General features: G+C 46.6%; 2 protein-coding genes across 5 annotated transcripts in view; both read right to left on the bottom strand.

The window, feature by feature from the left end:
- Positions 1–219: 219 nt before the first annotated feature.
- On the bottom strand, positions 220–7,326 carry LOC128424013 (zinc finger protein 883-like). The gene is made up of 6 exons (XM_053409763.1): positions 7,230–7,326; positions 3,864–4,357; positions 3,584–3,665; positions 3,234–3,316; positions 2,387–2,513; positions 220–1,498 (listed from the first exon to the last, which is right to left on the bottom strand). Exons 2-6 carry the CDS (start codon positions 4,275–4,277, stop codon positions 381–383), a joined length of 1,824 nt encoding a protein of 607 aa, XP_053265738.1. The 5' UTR covers positions 4,278–4,357; positions 7,230–7,326; the 3' UTR covers positions 220–380.
- A 6,249-nt stretch (positions 7,327–13,575) lies between these two features.
- Positions 13,576–23,156, bottom strand: part of LOC128424000 (zinc finger protein 883-like) — a 75,421-nt gene continuing 65,840 nt past the window's right edge. The window contains exons 2-6 of one of the 4 annotated variants that reach the window (XM_053409737.1): positions 20,203–20,494; positions 19,989–20,070; positions 18,507–18,589; positions 17,737–17,863; positions 13,576–17,255 (exon numbers count right to left, since the gene is read on the bottom strand). In XM_053409737.1, coding sequence (XP_053265712.1) covers positions 15,661–17,255; positions 17,737–17,863; positions 18,507–18,589; positions 19,989–20,070; positions 20,203–20,316 — 2,001 coding nt within the window. In that variant the 5' untranslated portion in view covers positions 20,317–20,494 and the 3' untranslated portion in view covers positions 13,576–15,660. The remainder of the gene's footprint in view (positions 17,256–17,736; positions 17,864–18,506; positions 18,590–19,988; positions 20,071–20,202; positions 20,495–23,156) is intronic. The other 3 variants (XM_053409736.1, XM_053409738.1, XM_053409739.1) reach the window with 3 other exon arrangements.

Raw genomic sequence — 23,156 nt, 5'->3', positions numbered from 1 at the left:
TTATGTATTAATACAATCAACGCAGAGCTCCAGCTTGAGGGAAATTTTGCTGTTTTGTTTATATGCGTGTAAAGTGCTGCTAAAAGTGGGATCCACCAATCTTTATTTGCTTTGATGGCATCAGTGGATATAAGGTCATCACCGGGGGCCTTGCCTGCTTTAAATCGATCTATGAGAGTTTCAACTTCAGGGCATGTAACTGGGTCCCCATCGGGATCTCATCATTTTCCTGATGCAGTTACAAGAGAGCCATTGGAAAGTAGAACAGACAACCGTGGAAAGTAGTGGACTCTCCTTCACTGAAGGTTTTTCAGGAGATATTGGGTGTCCATCTGTCATGGAATGCTATAGTGGAGATTCCTGCATTGCAGGGAGTTGGACTAGATGACCATGGTGGTGACTTCCAACTTTACCATCCTACGATTCTGTAATTTTGGCCGGTGAGTTTTTTGATGGGAAGTGAGATGGGCGCTCTGACTGAAGCTCTTTCCACATTCAGAGCAAACATATAGTTTTGTCCCTGCATGAATTCTCTGATGCAAAGTGAGATGGGCGCTCTGACTGAAGCTCTTTCCACACTCCAAGCACTGATAGGATTTCTCCCCTGTATGAGTTTTTTGATGGGCTGTAAGATTTTGCTTTTGGGTGAAGCTCTTTCCACATTCCAAGCACCGAAACGGCTTCTTCCGTGCATGAATTTTTTGATGGGAAGTGAGGCTTTCTTTCCAACCGAAGCTCTTTCCACATTCCACGCACTGATAGGGTTTCTTTCCGCTGTGAGTTATCTGATGGGAAGTGAGATGGGCGCTCTGACTGAAGCTCTTTCCACATTCTGAGCACTGATACGGTTTCATCCCACTGTGAGTTCTACGATGGGAAATGAGATGGGTACTCTGAGCAAAGCTCTTTCCACATTCCAAACACTGATATGGTTTCTCCCCCGTATGAATTCTTTGATGGGAAGTCAAGCTATCCTTCCGACTAAAGCTCTTTCCACATTCCAAGCACGGATACGGTTTTGCTCCTGTATGAACTCTTTGATGTGAAGTGAGACTATCCCTCCGAGTGAAGCTCTTTCCACATTCCGAACACTGATAGGGTTTCTCCCCTGTATGAATTCTTTGATGGGAAGTGAGACTCTCTTTCCGTTTGAAGCTCATTCCACATTCCAAGCACAAATATAGTTTCTCACCTATATGAATTCTTCGATGGGCTGTGAGATTGGCTCTGTGGCTGAAGCTCTTTCCGCATTCCAAACACTTATATGGCTTCTCCCCTGTATGGATTCTTTGATGGGATGTGAGAATTTCCTTCCGACTGAGGATCTTTCCACATTCCAGGCACTGATAAGGTTTCTTTCCAGTGATATTTCTTTGATCGGAAGTGGCATGGGAGCTGTGACTGAAATTCTCTCCACACTCTGAATTTTCATATGACTTCTCCACTGTGGGGATTTTGTCGTGGTCTCCCTCGTTCTTAATTTCCAAATCGTCGCCACCTGCAACAAAAAGAGAAATGGATTAGAGCCTCGGGAAGAAATGGAGTCCCAAATAATTGAACAATTCTCATGAATGCTTGTGATGTAAAATCAGTTAGCAGTTTACAATATAAAAATAAATTTACAATATTAGGAACTTCCTGCAGCCAATCTGAAGTGGTGCTTTGGTTTCCAAACGTTTTAGAAGTCAAACGGACTTCCGGAATGGATTCCATTCGACTTCCAAGGTACGACTGTATAGATGTTTATCTGCTAGTCTGACTTCTGTTTTTTGTTTGTTTTTGCTTCTGTCTATTTTCGGTTGACTAAAGAGATGACTGACCATCTCCAGGTTAACCAAAAATGGACAGAAGCAAAAATAATCCCCCCCAAAAAAGTTACTGCACAACTCTGAAGCCTATCTTTTAAAACAGTGATCAGCAACTTTTTTCAGCTGTGAGCCGGTCCACCGTCCCTCAGACCATGTGTTGGGCCAGACTATATTTTTTTGGGGGGTGGGGGTGGGAATGAATTCCTTTGCCCCACAAATAACCCAGAGATGCATTTTAAATAAAGCACACATTCTATCATGTAAAAACACGCTGATTCCCAGACCGTCCGCAGGCCAGATTGAGAAGGCGATTGGGCCGCATCTGGCCCCCGGGCCTCAGGGAGCCTACCCCTGTTTTAAAAGGCGTGGGCAGTTCAGACCAGCCTGTTCCTGGTTTTAAAAGGCACAGCTGGAGGAAGAATATGTGCACACAAATCATTCAAGGTGAGCTGCGGGAGCATCAGAATCACAGGTGCTTTGGTAGGACTGTGGAGCTCCATCAAAATACTAGAGGTTTGTCATATAGAGATACATATTGCATTTCAAAACAGATATCCTGCTCGAACAGGGAGCCTTACCGAGAGAGTCTATTCTCCCACAATTCTCCTCCATGACTTCCTTACGCAGAGCTCTCTGGTCAGGATCCAGCAACACCCCCTCCTCATCTATGAAACAAACAGCTACATCTTCAAAGAACCCCGGACCCTAAAATAAAAAGGTAAAGGTCCCCTTCTTAGAAAACATACAGAATATCTACTACACATTGCACTGTTGTTTTCTGTCTGTTCCTTGGCGTCTTGTTTTAATAAGATTGGTTTGCTGCACATTTTAAGTATGGATGCTTATTTTAATGCCTTAATGGAATGGTACCTTGGTACTCGAACGGCTTGGCTCCCAACAAATAGGCTCCCAAACACTGCAAACCCGGAAGTGAGTGTTCTGGTTTGCGAACATTTTTCGGAAGCCGAACGTATGACACGGCTTCCGATTGAGTGCAGGAAGCTCCTGCAGCCAATCGGAAGCCGAGTTTTGGTTTTCGAACAGTTCCAGGAGTCGAACGGACTCCCAGAAGGGATTAAGTTTGAGAACCAAGGTACCACTGTATTTGTATTGTACTGATGGGGTTGCTAAGGTGAATCCTGGCCACTGTTTTGTACAGTTTGTGAACTGTGCTTAAGAGCTTATTTTAGCATTCAACAACCAGTATAGAAATAAAACTGTACTAGTGATAAACAATACTAGAAACATTCAGAAGCCTAGCGAAGGTGAGGGAGCTGTTCATTGTTCTCAGCACATAAACCTTGACCGGCATGTTCAGGGCAGTGTTGACAGAAGCCAAGGGGAAGAAAGATGTGTTTGGGCCCAGAGCCACCTCTGCTTCGCCCACCCCTCAGGTTCCTTCCCCGTAAGGCTCCTTCCACCTGCCTGATCTGGTTCCACAGCCTCTTCTTCCCCTTCGCTACCGTGGAAAGATGGAGGAGAAACTTTGGTCGGCAACGTTCTGTCCCCTGCAAGAGAAAAAGGTAAGAAGGAAGCCATGAGTGTGCACTTCTCTTAGAAGTGAAGCAGTGCATCTCCAACTACAGGTGGGCCTTAGAAAAAGCCTTATCTACTGAGTGCATTTTGACATTTGTATTTTAGCTATGGAAAAATACACTCCCCCACTTTGGGCTCTTGGCCCTGTGTCGCCCCCAAAAGATGGAAAGAACCCACAAATCAGTTTCTAAATCCACAGAATGTAAGCAAACAGAAAAAAAAACTTCATTCCTTCTTACCTGGTGGCCTCTCTCTGGTGTCCAAGGGAGTCTTCTCTGCTTCAGGGGAATCGGGGCCCATTTCTGCAAAGATAATCTTTCCCTGAAAGAGCAACAAGGATTCAGAACTGAGAATGGGGAGAAAGATTAGACAAGGAATGGTCGATGAAAAAACTTTAGCAGTATCCAGTTTCATTCCTTGGATGCTTTCCAAAAACTGATGGTTCAATGAGGGAATTTGGGGGTTCTCTCCCTCATGTTCTCAGCCCCTTGGGAGCATCCAGAGGACAGTCTCTCTCACCTGCTGCTCTGCCTGCTTCCTCTCCATTCCCTGACGCAGGAGGAATCCTTCGGCCAGGGCCACCGCCTGGGAACTGGTCTCCGCTCCACATTCCCTCACCCAGCTCTCCATCTCCAGTGGAAGGACAGCCAGGAACTGCTCCAAGACCACCAGGTCCAGCATCTCAGCTTTCGTGTGACTTTCTGGCTTCAGCCACTGATAGCAAAGGTGGTAGAGTTGGCTGCAAGCCTCTGAGGGTCCTTCGGCCTCCTGGAAGCAGAACTGCCTGAACTTTTGTCTCTGCGCATCTGAGCTGAAGGGGTCCTCCTTAACCAGGATCTTCTGCACTGAGCTTTCCCAGACTCTCCCACTGCTCTTGGTGTTGATGACATGGCCCTTTCCTGCTTCTGGGCCAGCTGAGTCTGGCTCATCCATCTGGACTCTCAGGAAACCTCCAAGAAATCAGAAGGAATCCTTTTTTTCTTCTGCCAAGTTGTCTGTCCTAATGAGAGGTGCTACCAAAGCAAATACTTTGTTCTGTTATAATGTTCATACACGGTCAAGAGAAGAAAAAGGTTCCCTGAGCAAGCGTGGTTGAGTCTTGCTGGGAACCAGGACTGGACAGCCCAGACTCTGAGCTTTCTTTAAGGAACAAACAATGAGAAAGAAAAAGGAATCCTCTAACCCTCCTAAAAGGAAAGTTACTAGGCAAAAGGTGCAGGCAACTGAAGGGATTTCTGTCAGATGAATCCGACTGGTTGCTCCTCCATTTCAGTGTCTCCTGTCAGCAAATGAAGTCAGAGGTGTGATTGGCAAGTGAGTCATTTGTACCGAGTGTAATGGGGACACCAGGCTAGAGTGGGGTTTCCTAACTCTGGGGTCCTCTAGGGTTGCTCTCCCTCCCACCCCCACTTCAGCGCAAATTTCTTTCCTGCTTCAGCCTCATTTCTAGCCCTTGAAATCTGCAAGCATACTACTGGAGTGAAGTGCCTTTTTGTTTTTTATTCTGAGGGCCAGATATTTATCTGGCCAACCCCCTGAGAGCCAAATGGGTGAGGCCAAAGGGCATGTGGGTGGGGCCACAGGACAGCGCTCAAAAGCAAGTAGGAGTTACCTCATTTCTGTGGTTGTAAGTGGTTCTGAACTGGTTTTAAGATTGGGTTTTAATGCCGTGATCTGCTCTAGGAAATTACGAGTGGTCCTGCTCTATCCTGTTCCCCCTTTTTCTTATGATCCTTTTTTTAAAATAAAACCCAATAAAAAGTTATTCCAAAAAGAAAGAAACAGACACACACACACACACACACACACCTGGGGCCCATCTGCCATGTATCTACAAAGCAGGACCACCCCACTTTTAGAGAGCCCAAGCTTCTTCCAAAAATCCTGGGGACTGTAGTTTGCAAAGGATGCTGAGAGCTGCTAGAAGACACCCTCCTAGAGCGGTTTAACAACCTGTCACTTTTGCCAGAGAACTCTGGGAATGGTAGCTGGTGGGAGAGGGTCTCCCAGTAACTCTCAGCACTGGGGGGAGGCTGCCACTTTCACCCCCACCCCAAGTTTGCTTCCTTCCCAGCAGGGCCTCCCCTGCCTTCAATTCCTTGGGGGGCTTCTCATCAGGTTCAGTCTCAGAAGATCATTTGGACACCTGAGAGGCTGCATGTCTGAACAGGCACACGTTGCTCAGCCAGGAGTCTGGATAAGACCCCTGTCTGATGAATGGGTGGTAGGGAAAGCTTTCCTTCTAACTGAAAGACAAGGGAGGGTTCACTTGCATCCAGAGGAACTCAGCATCTGAACGGAAGACAAGTCCTGCAGGATCAGGCCATAGGGGTCCCCTATTGAGTCCCCCCTCCTGTTCCCACAGGGGCCAAGCAAGGGCCTCTTCTGGGAAGCCACAAGTAGGATCTGAGCCCAACAGCAACTCTTCCCCTGCCTGTGCTTTTCCAGCAACTGGGATTCAGAATCGTGGCTGCCTCTGACTACAAGAAGGCAGGCATGGCCCTCCTGGCTAGGAGCCCCCCATCGCCCTCTCCTCCTCCATGCATTGGCCCCCAACTCCTTTGGAAGCCACCTACTTTGGTGGCCATCCCTGCCTCCTGCGAGAGGTAGGTTTAACTCTGCACCAAAGGAATAAGCTTTTTTCTTTTCTCTGCCCTCCGTCTTCCAACAGTCTTTCTTTCTGCACTGCACTAGGTCAGGTTTTCTTTTTTTATTATTTTCTGCATATATTTTATGTCCAAATGTTTCCATCCAGCTACAACTGTTGAATGGTTTCTTTAAATTTTAGGTTTCATTGTTGTTTCACAAGATGCGTATGTCTTTAAGGGCCAGAGCAAAAAACATGACCTAGTTTTACAGCCACAGCCCAGTATACCTGAAGGAGCATCTCCACCCCCATCGTTCTGCCCAGACACCGAGGTCCAGCTCCGAAGGCCTTCTGGCAGTTCCCTCCCTGCAAGAAGTGAGGTTACAGGGAACCAGGCAGAGGGCCTTCTCGGTAGTGGCGCCCGCCCTGTGGAACGCCCTCCCACCAGATGTCAACAAGAACAACTACCAGACTTTTAGAAGACATCTGAAGGCAGCCCCGTTTAGGGAAGTTTTTGATATTTAATGCTGTATTGTTTTTAATACTCGATTGGGAGCCGCCCAGAGTGGCTGGGGAAACTCAGCCAGATGGGCGGGGTATAAATATATTATTATTATTACTACTACTACTACTACAGCTGTGAAGCAGGATAGCAGGTGCTGTTAAGTTATGTTAATTACGGTAAGCTTTTAGCTCTTTCAGTACCCTGGTGGATGGGTCACACTTATAGATATAATGTAATTTAGTGTAAAAGGATTTTTTGTTATTTGCTATTAAACCAAGCAAAAGTTGCTTTTGCGTTTCGTGAATGTGTGGTCTCCCCAGCACGCCTCCTGCAGCCCAACTAATCTGCGAAATAGCCATCGAATAAGCTTTTTTCTTTTCTCCGCCCTCCGTCTTCCAACAGTCTTTCTTTCTGCATTAGGTCAGGTTTTCTTTTTTTATTATTTTCTGCATATGTTTTATGTCCGAATGTTTTCGTCCAGCTACAACCCCGGTTAATAATAAAGGTGGCTTTTCCCACCCACCCGAACGGGGTTTAATTGCATGCCACTTTCCCCGTGACCCAAAGACCCCTCCCCAAAACGGCAAGGAAGAGCAGAGTTGCAGACCTGCTGCAAACTCCTCCTGGCTTTGCAGAGAGGGCGGGGGAAGGGACGCCTTCTCCCTGACTTGGGGGTCCTCCCCACCCCCCATGCATGAGCTGAGCACGCACACACCCCATGCACACCCGCCCCTGCAGCCCTGGGACCCCCTTCTCCCCAGGGCACCCCAAGGGGAAGAGAGAGGAAGCTCACCAGGTCCCTGGAGGCGCCCAGAAGCAGCGCTTGGAGAGAGCCAAATGCAAACCCCCAGGACCCCGGGAAGAAAGAGACGGGGGAGGGAGGGAGGGAGGGGCCTTTGCTCTGGAAGACCTCCCCCCCGCCCTCATTTCCTGTCCTCTCTAGGAAGCCAGCTCAGCTCCTTTTAACCCTTGGCAAGCCAGTGCAGCAAGCTCCCCCCTCTTTCCCCTCTCTGCGCTTTCTCTCTCGCCAGAAAATCCCAACATTTGGGATCCTCTCCAAACCTGCGCCAAAGTTGTGCGGTCGTTTTGCAGCGAAACAGCCGTATATTTTGCATCTTCTCCTCCGCCCCCCCCCGCCCCTGAGTAAGTGATGCTCTGAGGGTCATAAATACAGTGGTACCTCGGGTTACATACGCTTCAGGTTACAGACGCCACTAACCCAGAAATAGTGCTTCAGGTTAAGAACTTTGCTTCAGGAGGAGAACAGAAATCGTGCTCCGGCGGCGCAGCAGCAGCAGGAGGCCCCATTAGCTAAAGTGGTGCTTCAGGTTAAGAACAGTTTCAGGTTAAGTATGGACCTCTGGAACAAATTAAGTACTTAACCCGAGGTACCACTGTATCACCCCAAATCCCAACGCTCCCCGGTTCTGTCCAAAGCAGTGCCAAAGTTTGGCAATGGTCTTCTAGGAAGCGCATCAAGGAATAATACAGCCAAGTCAATGCCAAAGTTTTGCTATCGTTCTGCAACCTTTTTGCACTGAAACCCCCCCGTTTCATCACACCCCCAAAAGTGGGTTACTACTCTTTATTTTGGGGGGCCCTCTTGGCTGGCCTTCTGAACTGTCCCCCCCCCGGCCAGAAACAGGAGGAACTGCTTGATGTGAAAATGGCTCTGCAAGGTGCAGGGAACCCCATCCTAGAATTGGAAGGGGTACCCTCTAGTCCTGTCCTCCCCAAATCAGGAAGGAATCTCAGCTAAAACATCCCTGGCAGATGCCTCCCACCCAGCCTCCGCTGAGAAACACCCTCCTCCCCATCCCTCCCTCTGCTGCCGCTTTCCTCCTCGGGTGTCACTGTGGTTGTTTGCATGTGACACGGGATCCCATCTTTGTCCGCTGGCCAGAGCCTGCTTAGGTTTGGCCCTCCCTCTCTCTCAGGGCCACGGTTTTGGGGGCCCCATGTGGAGGCTCTGCACACACATCCCACCTGTGTCAGGAAGGTTTTTGAATATAAACTGTTAACGGAGAAATCTGAGGGCTCCCTTGGACAAAAAACAAAGACCCCAGCCAGGAAGACCAGAGCAAAACAGCAGCCAGTAGGCTTGGTCTTTATTGAAGACTGTCAGGACAGGACTCCCACCTGCCACCAAGTGGAATAAGATGGAAGCCCGGAACGAAAGAGCCCCCAAACTTTTATTAGCTGCTAATCCCCATGTTACACCCCACCCCAAACTACATCACTCATACATCACAGTTACATCACGAAAGGGGAGGTCTGGTGGCAGTTATCTGAGCATCCTGGACCCTGCCCCATGGTTCCCCTTGCCCTCCAACAAACACCCATCAAGTGGAACAAAAGAGATATTTACATTTCCCTGTTTCCCAGCCAAGTTAATCCCACCCTTTTGTCTTCATCTGGGTTTGTTATTTCTGGAATGGCTACCTGTCTGGCACTCAGGTATCAGGATGCCAGGAATTATCCCTCAGGCAGAGGGGCCGCTGAGTAGCTGAGCTCACATGTCTATTTGAATTTCTGAAGTTTTCCCAGTGAGCCAGTACATAGGTACATTTATCAGCGAATTCTTACATTTGGTATCGTGCAGCAAAGGCCCTTTGAATAGATAGGAAGAAACTGTGATGAAGTGCTTTGTGGGGACAAATCACAAAAGTCACAAAAGCGATTGTGCTGATTTTGGCAGTGGGCTGCATTTGCATGATATCTGCTGGAGGGAAAACTCCCCTCCCCCAACCTATACATAAATTCCTGCAACAATACAATCTGATATATATTTGAACAGGTAATATCGGAAGATACATGGGAAAACAAATGTCAAAAGATTTTGAATAAATGGACAAGTTACAGGAATTGGATATCACCGGGAGAAGCCAACCCAAGCATCCAAATTAGAATGAATAATCAGTGCACATGGTTAAAGATCTGAAGAGAGAACAATTTTGGGGGGGAGGGGTTAAAGGGGAGGGATGAAGGGGGGGAAATAGGATAAATGAGCAGGGACAAAAGTATATACGGTTATCAATAAGTAGGAGGAGGAGGATTTTGATGCATATTATTGTTAGATTTTCGACTGAATGTTTTTTTTAAAGTTATTCGACATCACTGGATGAAAGTGTGATTATAAAGAATGGAAAAAAATAATTATTAAAAAGAGAGAGAGAAGTGGGGGGGGGGAGGAAGGATTCACCCCTGGAGAATTAATTCCTCCTCGAGGATGTGAGCAAGGGGGCTGGATCCTTTCCTTCCTGAGAATGCAATGCCCACCTCCCTCCAAGGTCAGGCGAGCAGCTGAAACATCCAGGGGCAGGAAAGAGTTGCATCCCTTCACCCCAGAGAAATGGCTCCACATATACACACACAAGTTCCCAGACTTCTGGATGTCCCTCCAGCCCCTTCCCCAAATGCCCTCTGCTTGCAGTGTCCTGTGTCCTGATCCTGCCCTGTTGGTGCAATTTAGGAAAAAAAATGGGTCAAATTGCGCTTAAGTGCTCAGTCCAACATGTGAGCGGCCCATCCCCCACGTCTGGATTTTGTTCAGAAAAACGCCCAGCTGCACTGCCTGGTTTAGAAACAGTTCAAGGCCAAATGCCTGCAGCCTGACTCATGCAGCCTCCTTTTCTGTGTGTGCAGAGGAGGGTACAAGGCAGTGGGCATGGGGACACTGCGATCTCCAAGATGCCGATTCCTACTTTCTTGAGACACTTTCGCCCTGTAATGCGTAGCTTTGAAAAAGAGGTTTGTCTGTTTTTTTAGCTCCTGGCATTGTGTGAACAAATACTTACACATTCATAATTTTCGTAGGCGGCCAAGCTTGCAGGACCAGGACTAAGTGCTGGAATTCTGCAAGGTGCTTTCTAGATTCCCAAGACTGAGGGAAAAGGTGTACCTCTTTTCTTCCTGTTCCATGTCAGTCATTTCTACCTAAAAAATTGGGAAAGGCAGCCGCTACTCACGTTGAGTGCAGGGTTTGCTGAGATTCGGATTCAGGAGGCACCTTGTACCAAAGGAACATTTTTTAAAAAAACAACAACAACAATTCAAAATAAATTCAGGTGTGGGTTGTGTGTGCTTTAAATGTGCTTTAAATGAAAGGTGTGTACAAAATCTCAGTGGCACTCCAGGTTCCCCAGCTTCAGATTTCTTGACCTAGGGAACAGGACAGCCTAGGCTAAGGGGTGTGCTATAAGAATTTTTTAGTCATATATATATATATATATATATATATATATAATAAATGTTCATAAATGTACCAAGCAAACACATACATAAATATATAAACCACATGTGCAAAACCCACAGGAAAAGTCCTAAAGCCATTTTGACTCTTTCAGTCACCTCAAATATTTCTCTACAAAGTCGAAGGAAAGGCAGAAACCTCCCCATTGTCTTTGTCCTCGCAAATATTGCTTTAAGGGCACATTTAAGGTGTGAATAGGGTGAGCCTGTGACCTGGCTCAGGAATTAAGTATTATCTTTACAAAAGAATGGCCAGGTTCCACAGGTAATCCAGTCAAGTGGCCATTAACAGGTAACCTGGCAGACAGGGTAAAAACAATGCACTCAGATTTCTGTTGTAGACCGCCTTTTCTGTGATGTTTGTATGATGTTTCTGGGGGTGGTCTTGGACTCCTCCAGGGAGGGCAATTTAAAACGTCTATATAAGGGCTTGCACGAATGGCTCGGGGTCCTTCTCCTCTCTTCTGTGTGTGAGGGAACACCCTGTTGCAACAGTTCAATAAAGATCAGGCTTACTAGCTGCTTTGCTTCTCAATATTCTCTGGTTGGCCTCTGTTATTTTCTCCTACCAATAGAGAACCTACAAAAGGACTCTATATGGGCTCTTGGGTACCCCATAAGGGAAAAAGAGTAGTTGTTTTTTTTTTACTTATATCAGATGTGATATAATTTCTGTGACCAGTTGCTTAATTCCATGTTGGAAGGTGGGTGCCCTAGTCCAGGACCACATGGACTGTGCCAGATGTCTTTGGGGCAAGGCTCCGTCTTTTCATGAACTTCTGAAATACTTTATTTCAATTGCATGTGGGTGTTTTGAGGAATGTCTTCTATTCTGGTCTTGCTTTCCGATGTGGCCATGGACACTACAAGAAAGTTACCCTGGCAACTGTTCACTTTGCGGCAGAAACCATCATTTCTTTTTATTCATTTAGTTTAAAGATGAAGGGATTACAGGTCATATGAAGGAGGGAGAGGACCTGGGAGGTAAGAGAGAATGTCTCTGCTCAGTTGTGAAGCTCAGTGGGTGACCTTGGGACAGTCAGTCCCTTTGGGTGGATCAAAACACAGGAAAGGAACGCTATAAATAAGCCAGAAAGAAAACAAAAGAAGAAACTTGCCATGGGAAATGTTTTAAACCATTCCTGCTCTCTGGTGCCATCTGGTGTTGCATGTTTAAAACGCATTCAATTTGTTGCTTCTTTACTAAAGTAGCTGAGACCTGTCTCTCAGCCCAAACTACCTTAAAGAATTGTTTGTTTGTTTAAATATTTATACACAGGTGTATCATAAAATATACCACAGTGGTTTACAGCAATAAAAACCCAAACAATAACATAATAAAAAGTCTAAAATAAGCTAAAAACAAAAATAAAATTTAAAAACCCCAGTATTGATAGCCCCTTGTGGGGGATGCACAGTCATACCTCGGGTTACAGACGCTTCAGGTTGCGTTTTTTCGGGTTACGGACCGCCGAAATCTGGAAGTACCGGAACGGGTTACTTCTGGGTTTCAGCAGTCGCGCATGCGCAGAAGTGCTAAATCGCGCTTTGTGCATGTGCAGAAGTGCCAAATCACAACCTGTGCGTGCGCAGACGCGTCACTGCGGGTTGCAAACGCTGCAGGTTGCAAACGTGCATCCCGCATGGATCAGGTTTGTTTGCAACCCGGGCATCCACTGTACTCTTAATTACCTGTACATGCAGGGCAGAATAGGAAATTTTTCAGCAAGCATTAAAAGGCTGGCACAGCAGGCACCCACTGAATCTCTAGTGGCAGGACTTTCCACAGGACACAGAAGACTAAAGTAAAGGCTTGAAATTAACACTGGTAAAAGGATACTTCCTTGACCAACTTGTGGGGAAAGTGGAATCGATATAGCCATAATGCAGCTAAATAATGATAGCAATGATAGGGCTTGCCGATCGAAAGGTCGGCGGTTCGAATCCACGCGGCGGGGTGCGCTCCCATTGCTCGGTCCCAGCGCCTGCCAACCTAGCAGTTCGAAAGCACCCCCAGGTGCAAGTAGATAAATAGGGACCGCTTACTGGCGGGAAGGTAAACGGCGTTTCCGTGTGCTGCGCTGGCTCGCCAAGATGCAGATTTGTCACGCTGGCCACATGACCCGGAAGTGTCTCCGGACAGTGCTGGCCCCCGGCCTATAGAGTGAGATGGGCGCACAACCCCAGAGTCTGTCAATACTGGCCCGTACGGGCAGGGGTACCTTTACCTTTAATGATAGCAAATTTAAAAATTCATCTCCAGCCTGCCTGTCCATGTTTTTGAATTGGGGTGTGTGTGGCCAGGAACAGACTCATGAAATGCCCTCCCCCAATATCAAAGATAAAAAGGATCTGGGACACAACCAAGATATTCAGGGCTACAATATTCAGCTCTGGCTCTCCGCTGGGAGATGCCTCCTGCCCATTCTTCACAGCAACTCCCTTCCCTCTGCCTCAGTATTAGGGCAATGTCACAGTCACCTTTCCAGCTCAAAGGAGCCTACATAACTCAACGCCCCCCCCCAAAAATACCCCCACCTTAAAATCACAATTTAAGAAAGCAACAAGTATGAAATACTAAAAAAAATAGCACCTAAACTGGGGCAGCAAATGCCTGGGGGATTAAAACAGATGTCAACGGTAGCAGAAATCAGAGCGGATTGTGTGGGATAACAACGCTGTTCCTCTACTCCTTTATCTACCCAATGCTGCTTCAAAACTACCACCCCTCTCACACCCCAGCCTCCAACTGTCTCTGCTGAAGAGGCCAGAAACCATATTGGCTGAGTCCTGGAAAATCTACTCTCTGCCTTGCAGGCCTTTTCCACCTGGCCTGGACTGACTCCAGCTACAAAAGCTGAGGCTGCTGAACAAACTCTTGGGCTTGGGAGGGGGGTTCTTGCTGTTGATTTTTTGTATCTTTATTTTACATCTTGTATATTTATTGTATATCACTACTTTTGTTATGTTGTAGTTATTCAAACCCCCTTTAAAACTTTTGTCCAATCACCTCTCACCCCCAGCATTCCAAATTCATTCTCCCCATCTCCCTACCTAACACTACCTTAAATCTACTATTATACTGCACTTACCAGTATTATATTAATTACATGTGTATACAACTTTAAATACAAACACTGTAACATCACAGGCAAACTTTAAGGAAATGCACACACATGCACACTTTCAGAGAGGCTCATTAGAGAGGCAGTGTGGTTTAGTGGTTAGTGTGTCAAGATTACGACCTGGGAGAAGTGGGTTCAAATCCCCACTTGGCAATGAAGCTCACTGGGTGACCTTGGGGGCCAGTTTCCGCTTCACAGCCTAACCTACTTCACAAGGTTATTGTCAGGATTAAAGGAGCTTGGGGGAGAACCGTGTGACACCACCTTGAGCTCCCTGGAGAAAAAGGCGGCATATAAATGCAGTAAATGAATTTCAATAAGGACAAATGTCAGGTTTTGCACTGTCATTCAGAATATTGGTTCAATCTAAGCCATCTTCCATGGGTCAGACATGTGCAGATGAGAACTGGAGTTGGCCGAAGTAAATAAACTGTGCTTGCTGTTGCTCCCAACCACCTTTGAGTACAATGAACACGAAACTCATTCTTTCTCGTGGATACAATTATTTGCTCCTTGCATCCTCTCGGAATGTACTGTGAAGAATCAAAGGAGGACAGCAGCAAGGGAATCTTTGACCTACCCTTCTCACAGAGGGAACTCCTGGCTGTTGTGGAAGATGTCCTGTGTGTGTTCAGCAGAAACCAAGAAGGGCTCAAGCTGGCACCACCACCATCCTGGACATGCCAAGGAAGACAGTTGCAGCCAGGAGCACCACAAATTTGTGAGTTGGAGGCTCTTGGAAGTACGTGAATTGTTTGTCAGCTTCTCCAAGGAAGAGCTCAGTGTTGATGGCTAACTCACCAGCACTGCCAAATTGCTCATCACCCTCTTGTATAAAAGCTGGTAAAATGTGGGATTTGTAGCTGGTTGATTGACCGAAACCAAAGAGTGCTCACTAATGATTCCTCGTCATCCTGGAAAAAAGGAATAACTGGGGTGCTACAGGGTTCTATCCTGTGCCTGTTTTTGTTCAACGTCTTTATAAATGGCTTGGGCAAAGGAATTGAGAGGATGCTCGTTAAATTTACAAAGGACACCAAACCGGCGGGGTGGAATCGGGTAGCTGAAGAAGACAGAATCAAGATGACCTTAACAGGTTGGGAAACTGGGCTGAGACCAACAAGATGAAATTTCAATAAGGTCAAACATAAGGTTCTCCAGTTAGGCTGCACAAATATAAAATGGGAGACACCTGGATTGCTAATATTACATGTGAAAGGATCTAGGTGATTCCTAGTAGACCACAAGCTTAACATGAGTCCACAGTGTGATAGCGGTAAAAAACCCCTCGTGCTATTCTAGGCTGTTACCAACAAAAGTCTAGTGTCCCAATCGTGGGAAGTTGTAGTACCACTCTATTCTGGTTTGGTCAGACTACGCCTAGAGTCCTGTGTCCAGTTCTGGAAGCCACAATTTAAGGATACGTCAAGCTGCAATGTGTGCAGGGGAGGGTGACCAAGGTCTGGAAACCAAACCTTATGAGAAGCAGTTGAAGGAGCTGGGTACGTTAAGCCTGGGAAAGGGGAAACTGGAAGGAGCTTTGATAGACATCTTCAAATATCTAAAGTACTGTCTCTTGGAAGACGAACAAAGCTTGATTTCTCCAGCTCTGGAGGATAGAATCCATATTGGTGGATTCAAGTTACAAGAAAGGAGATTACCTTGACACATAAATAAGAACTTTCTGATCCTAAGAGCTGTTCAACATTGGAATGGACTCCCTCAGAAAATGGTGGACTCTCCTTCCTTGGGGGTTTGAAGCAGATAGCCACCTGCAACGGATGCTTTAGTTGAGTTTCCTTTATTGCAGAGGGTTAGACTGCATGACGCCCAAGGTGCCTTTCAATTCTACAATAATATGATTCCATGATTCTCTCCATTGTGAGTTCTTTGATGGGCTGTGAGATGGGACCTCTGACTAAAGCTCTTTCCACATTCCAAGCACTGATATGGTTTCTCCCCTGTATGAATTCTTTGATGGGAAGTGAGACCTTCTTTCCGACTGAAACTCTTTCCACATTCCAAGCACTGAAAAGGCTTTTCTCCGCTGTGAATTCTTTCATGTGAAATGAGATGAGCGTTCCGGCTGAAGCTCTTTCCACATTGCAAACATTTAAATGGTTCCTCCCCTCTGTGAAATCTTTCATGCGAAGTGAGACTTTCCTTCCGACTGAAGCTTTTTCCACATTCCAAGCACTCATAGGGCTTCTCCCCTGTATGAATTCTTTGATGGGCTGTCAGATGGGTTCTCTGATTGAAGCTCTTTCCACATGCTAAGCACTGGTAAGGTTTGTCCCCTGTATGAATTCTTTGATGGGAAGTAAGATTGGCCTTTTTACTGAAGCTCTTTCCACATACCAAACACTGATATGGTTTCTCCCCTGTATGAATTCTTTGATGGGAAGTGAGACTTTCCTTCCAAGTGAATCTCTTTCCACATTCCAAGCACTGATACCGTTTATCACCACAGTGAATACTTTGATGTTGAACAAAGTAAGCGCTTGTACCAAAGCTCTTTCCACATTCCAAGCACTGATAGGGTTTTTCCCCTGTATGAATTCTTTGATGGAAATTAAAACTTTCCTTCTGAGTGAAGCCCTTTCCACATTCCAAGCACTGATAGGGTTTCTCACCTGTATGAATTCTTTGATGGACTGTAAGATTGGCCCTCTTACAGAAGCTCTTTCCGCATTCCAAGCACTGATATGGATTCTCCCCTGTATGAATTCTTTGATGCGAAGTGAGACTTTCCTTCCAGGTGAAGCTCTTTCCACATTCCAAACACTGATATGGTTCCTCACCACTGTGAATTCTTTGATGGATAGTGAGATGAGATTTCCGAATAAAGCTTTTGCCACATTCCAGGCATTGATATGGTTTCTCCCCACGGTGAATACTCTGATGTCGACGGAAATTTGTGCTTGTATGAAAGCTCTTCCCACATTCAAGGCATTGATATGGATTCTCCCCAGTATGAGTTCTTTGATGGGAAGTGAGACTGAACTTCTGAATGTAGCTCTTTCCACATTCCAAGCACTTATATGGCTTTTCCCCGGTATGAGTTCTTTGATGGGTTGTAAGACTTAACTTCTGAGCGAAGCTCTTTCCACATTCCAAGCACTGATATGGTTTCTCCCCACTGTGGGTTCTTTGATGGGCTGTGAGGTGGTAGTTCCGACTGAAGCTCCTTCCACATTTCAAGCACGGATAAGGTTTCTCTCCAGTGTGAGTTCTTTGATGGGCTGTGAGGTGGGCCCTTTTACTGAAGCTCTTTCCACATTCCAAACATGGATAGAGTTTCTTCTCAATGGGATTTCTTTGATGAGAAGCATAATGGGAGCTGTGACTGAAGATTTCTTCACGTTCCAAATAGTTATATGGTTTATCCACCGTGTGTATTTTGTCATATTCTGCCTGGTTCTCAATTTCCCATTTATCGTCACCTGCAAGGGGGAAAAAATGGATTAGAACCTCAGGAAGAAATGGAGCCCTAGATAACGGGAATCTGAGATTTGAAAAGCCTAGATCTTCTCCTAGATGGATTTTGTTTGGCCCATTCATGGAATCTGCTACATCTCCACTGTCAGTCTTCTCTTTGTTCATTTTTTCTATCATTTTTGTTTAACCAAACAAGTAAAACCTGACTGAAACTATGTTAACTTCCCTCACTACTCTGAATCCTACATTTTAAAAGGCCAGGTTAGTTCGGACCAGCCTGATCATTGCTTAAAAAGACATAAATGGAGGAAGACTATACACAGCCAAACAGTTGATAGTCCTCCATTCCAGGTGAGCTGTGGGGCTATCAGAATCCCAGATGCTGTAGGTGGTGCTGTTGAGCTACATCAAAATCTTGGAGGTTTCTCACATGGAGATACGTATTGAATTTCAAATCAGATATCATGATCCAACACAGAGCCTTACTTAGAGAGGCCAAGATCCCACAATTCTCTTCCATGACTTCCTTATGCAGAGCTCTCTGGTCGGGATTTAGCAATGCCCATTCCTCGTCTGTGAAACGAACAGCTACATCTTCAAAGCAAACTGAACCCTACAAGAAAAAGGAAAACGTCGCCCTCTTAAACAGCATAAATATCATCTACTACACATTGCTCTGTTGTTTTCTGCCTGGTAATTGCTGCGTTGCCTTAATGGAATTGTTTTGCTGCACATTTTAAGCATGGATGCTTATTTTAACATCTTAATGGAGTTCTTTTACTGTGTATTTGAATGAAGTGTGTTAATCTTGTTGTAAATGGGAACTCCACATTGTGTTATTCAAATCAAGTATTCTCTCCCTGTGCACGGGTGGGGGGGGGGGTTAGCAGACTCTCCTGATGCCCCAAAGTCAAGGGGTACAAAGGGGCATAGGGGAGGGTAATCTCTGATGTGCAACTAAGGGAGATGGTTAGGTGAATCCTGGCCACTGTTTTTCCCCTGTTGTCAACTGCTCAGAAGCCTATTTTAGCATTCAACAAATATAGAAATAAAACTGTTAACTAGTGACAAATAATACTAGTGACATTCAGAAGGCTAGTTAAAATGAGGTGGCTGTTCCTTATTCTCAGCACATAAGCCATCTGGAATGACATTTTAAGCCCAGAAGCCAAGAGAAGGAGAATCATTCAGGCCCAGAGGCAATCTGGCTGCCCCGTCTCTCACCCTCTTTCCCCCCCAATGCTCCTTCTCCCCACCTCATCTGGTTCCACAGCCGCGACTTCTCCTCCGCCACCAAGAAAAGATGGATGAGGCGGTCTTGCCAGAATCCCTCCGCCATCTGTGAGACAGAAAGGTGAGTGAGAAGTCAGAGGTGGAGCTGTGCATGGCGAACGAGAGAGGGGCCACAGAAAAAGCCTCACGTGCCGAGGGCATTTGGACATTGGGAGCCATTTCATATTTTAGTTATGTGGAAATTGATGCACCCTGCTTTGGGCTCTTGGATCCCACCAGTGACCATCACCTAATAAGGAGTGGATTCACTCCACTAACTGCCCCCCATTAAATATAGCAAACCCACCTCATGATATGCAAATTACAGGGATTTCTGCAATTTCCCACAGGCTCCCTTGTGAGGATCTTGTGTGAGGGGAAACTTTGTTATTTAGAGACTTAGGCTGGAGCTGAACGGACAAGAACAGTTTTATTTACAAAAGAAGAGGTCCATGAAACAAATTTGGGGTCAGGAGATGCGTTCATTCAAATAAAAGTTAGCTGATTACTTAAACTAAATAAAAAGATATCACTGAAGTATATGCACAGCTTTTCTTAAACTTCAGTTGCTAAAAGCTCACTTGCTGCACTTCAGTTAAATGTTCAGATTTCTACCATAGGAGGTAAAAGGCTTAACTCGGTTTCTGTTTCTTCCCTCTCGTTTCTTTACTTATTTATGACTTTTAATACAACAGACCTTCCTTCTCAGCCTAATACTTTGGTTCCTGAGCGAGGGGCATTTTTCGTCCGTCCGCCTCTCTCTTAACCTTCCCACTCCTGAGGGATTTCCCACAGACCCAGGAGATCTTCTCAGCCCTTGTTATTTGTTTGGGGGTCTTCTTTTCCTAGCAGACCTCTCCCCTCCTGACTGGAAGGAGACCCTGGTTTAGTCCATCTTCCCACAGCTTCTCCCTCTCCTGCCTCCTGAGACCTCCAGATTAAATCCTGCTTCCATATTCTCCCCAGACCCTCCACTGGGTCGCCTTCCTATCTAAGCTGCTGTGGGGCTCATTCTGCTCTTGGATCAGAGCCAGTCCTCCCTCAGATAGAGCCTCTCCGAATAATAATAATAATAATAATAATAATAATAATAATAATAATATCCCCATCTCCCCTCTTAGATCGGAGCCAGTTCTCCTTCAGACAGAGCTTCTCTGAATAATAGCAATTACTATTATTATTTTATAATCCTCACTTCCCCACTTAGATCAGGCCCTGCCCAACTCTCCCTCAGAAAGGGCTTCTTGGGTTTTCCCTCCAAAAGGGCTGGTGGCCAATCAGAGACAGAGAGAGGCTCCCGCCCCCTGGTGGAACCTCGGAGGTGCTGCACCCCACACTCCGCTCTGGCTCCACTGTCCCTCACAGGCCATCAAGTGTGTTCTCCAAAAAGATTAAAAGGACTTAAAGATTCGTTTTAAAACCCAAAGAATGTGGGCTAAGTAGAGAAGAAACTCCTTCCTCCTTACCCAGTGGCCTCTCTCTGGTGTCCAGTGCAGCCCTCTCTGCCTCAGAGGAATCAGGGCCCATTTCTGCAAATGGATCCTTTCCCTGAAAGAGCAACCAAGATTCCAAAAAGAGAATAGGGAGCAGGATTACAAAAAGGGTGGCAGAGACAAAAAATGATGCATCTCTCATATCATTCAGAGCTCCTTGACAGCATCCAGGGGAAGCCTCTCTCACCTGCTTTTTCTCTGCCTGCTTCCTCTCCCCTGCCTGACTCAGGAGGAAACCTTCGGCCAGGGCCACCGCCTGGGAACTGGTCTCCGCTCCACATTCCCTCACCCAGCTCTCCATCTCCGGTGGAAGGACAGCCAGAAACTGCTCCAAGATCACCAGGTGCAGCGTCTGGGCTTTCGTGTGCTTTTCTGGCTTTAGTCACTGATGGTCAAGGTGATAGAGTCCTGCTGCAAATCTCTTGGGGTCCTTTGGCCTCCTGGTAGCAGAACTGCCTGAACCGCTGGCTCTGCAAATCCTACAAAGCAAATACACTGTCAGGAGGGGGAAATGTTCTCTGAGCAAGCGTGGCTGCGTCCAGCTAGGAACCAAGCCTGGACTCCACATCACAGATTCTGAGATTTCTTCAACACAAAAAAGAAGAGACTCTAGCCCTCCTAAAATGTGGGTTTCCTAACCCTGGGGTTCTCCAGGGTTGCTCCCTCCCCCAATTCAGGGCCCATTTCTTTCCTGCTTCTGCCTGATTTTCTAGCACTTGGAACCTGCAAAGTTCTCAAGACAGACGACTTCGGTGGTGTCTCTTTTTCTTTCTCCTTATCCAACCCACCCCATGAGGGCCCAGTAGGGGAGGCCAAAGGGCAGCGCTAGAAAGCAAGTTAAGAAGGGCTCTCCTTTCTGCGGCTGTAAGTTGTTTTAAACTGTTTTTAGTATTGCGCTTTAACATGGTTGTCTGCCCAGGGTACTTAGGATAAACAGCAGGTTAATAATACTACTAATAAAAATGTTGCATAGCTTAACCCACACGCAGCCTTATACGTTTGGGGGTATTCCTGGATTCAGAATGGTCACTGAGTGCCCCTTTCCAGGTCTGGCTAGTTTGCCCACCACTGTCCCCTTGGAGCAGAGATGACATGGCCAGGGTACTCTCTGCTGTGGATCAGATAGGATTATCGCAATGCCCTCCAAGTGGAACTGCTCTTGAGGATGGTTCATGTGATGGCCTGGGACTCGGGCTCAGACTTGGAGCCAGAGGAGTCTCAGTCCACACCAGATCCTTTGCCTAATCTGGGGCCTGATTCTGAAGAGCTCCAGTCTGCACAGGTTCCCCTGCAACAAAGACCAGCTGGGCCGAGTTAGGGGCCTGATCCTGCCCTGGCTCCAGAAGCAAGGATGACCTCATTGCCTCTAGCTGGCCCACCACTTACAGCTGCTCCACTACCAGTTGGGTCAGGAGAGGCTGAGGCGGCCCCTGGGTCTAGTAACCCACCAATGTCTCCCAAGCTGCAGAGACTGAGGTCTGAGAGAAGGAGAAACCTGAGTACTCGCAGCAGAAGTGCTCGCCTTCGGGCAAGACAGGGAGGTGAGTCGCTGGGGGATCAGGACCGGCCGTTACCCCAACAAAGATAAAAGGCTGTTGGACCCCGCCCCAGGTTGCGGGAGCTGTATGCCAGACCCTGCCTGTGATTCTATGCCTTGGCCCTGTCGGACTGACTCCTCACGGAACCCTTGGATTCGGGAACGGACCTGGACCGCATTACTGGGGCTACCCCCGGGCCCAGCACAGTTCAGAATCTGCTCCAAATGGCAGAAGCCGGATTGTTGGCTGGGCTCCCTTTCTTTATGAAGAGCATTTCTTCCCCCCCTTTTTCTCCAAGGAGCATCCAAGGGTCTCCCCCTCCTCACTGAATCCCACCCCCATTACAACTCTTGAGAACACATTTAATTCCTGTTTTAAAGCAGCTGCATTGGTGGTCCCTTCATTTCCAAGTCCAATTCAAAGTGCTCACAGGAGGACTTCACTTTGGCCCCCAGATATGTGAAGAACCACCTTCTTCGCTAGAGACCCTTTTGGCTGTGAATTTTGGCGGGGGGGGGGCTCTTGGTAGCTTCACCCCCTTGAGAGTCTTGGCTGGGGGTGGCCCAAGAGAGGGCATCCTGGGGGCAGATCCCCCCTTGGGGGATTCCCTCCCCACACAGGCACCTCCCCCTCTTTCCCAAGGCCTCTGACAACAGAGGACCCAGCCTATTCCTCTGATTATTATTTGTTTTGACTTTTAAAAATATTTTAAAATGGTTGTAAGCTGCTCTGGGTAACAAATGGAACAGTGGTAACAATAGCAATAATAATAACAAACTACACTAATGAGGCCTCCAGCGTGGAAAAAAGATAAAGTCTACTAGAATCATAGAAATGCAGCAGCAGGACGAAGAATAGGCAAAACAACATCCAGTACAAAGCCTAAAGCTTCAGGCATGTGGGAAAATAGCCTCAAGGTACGTTGAGAGGCTTAAGAAACAGGCATGGAGCTTGTTCGAATTTGCAGACTTTTGAGAATTTGGCTCAATCTGGTTGATCTGAATTTAAATTGAAACACAAAGCATTACCTTTGCTTTGAACCTCCCTCCCACGTTCCTCAATAGACTAACACTTTATCATAGATTTGTAGAGTTGTAAGGGACCCTGAGGGTCATCTAGCCCAACCCCCTGCAATGCAGGAATCTCAGCTAAAGCATCCATGACCGATGGCCAGCCAACCTCTGCTTAGAAACCTCCAAGAAGGAGAGTCCACCACCTCCCAAGGGAGACCGTTCCACTGACAAACAGCTCTTTCCACCAGAAGATAATTCCTGATGTTTAGTTTGGAATCTCCTTTCTTTTAACTTGAAGCCATTTATTTGAGTCCTGCCCTCTGGATCAGGAGAAAACAAGCTTGCTCCATCTTCCATGTGACAGCCCTTCAGATATTTGACACTGTCTACCATACCTCCTCTTTATATTGTTTCTTTGGTAACATAAGAAGAAAATGACTATTACTCACATTTAACCTAAGCACAAACCCAAGGGCTCTTGACTAGGTGTTTGGCTGTTGACTGTCATCTGTTAACTCCGTTTCCCCTTTGTTTCTGTTTAAACCAATTCACGAACCTACAGCTCATCCATTGACCATTAATAATGTTGC

Source organism: Podarcis raffonei, chromosome 12 (genome assembly GCF_027172205.1).
Source record: "Podarcis raffonei isolate rPodRaf1 chromosome 12, rPodRaf1.pri, whole genome shotgun sequence".
NCBI lineage: Eukaryota > Metazoa > Chordata > Lepidosauria > Squamata > Lacertidae > Podarcis > Podarcis raffonei.
This window is presented reverse-complemented; position numbering and strand designations above follow the sequence as displayed.

Bases quoted from the DNA above. Each gene is read 5' to 3' on its own strand.
- LOC128424013 (XM_053409763.1), bottom strand. From the start codon at position 4,277: ATGGATGAGCCAGACTCAGCTGGCCCAGAAGCAGGAAAGGGCCATGTC. The intron at 3,317-3,583 runs GTAAGAAGGAAT...TTTCTCTTGCAG, and splicing joins CACCAGAGAGAGGCCACCAG to GGGACAGAACGTTGCCGACC. The intron at 1,499-2,386 runs GTAAGGCTCCCT...TTTTTGTTGCAG, and splicing joins TGGGAGAATAGACTCTCTCG to GTGGCGACGATTTGGAAATT.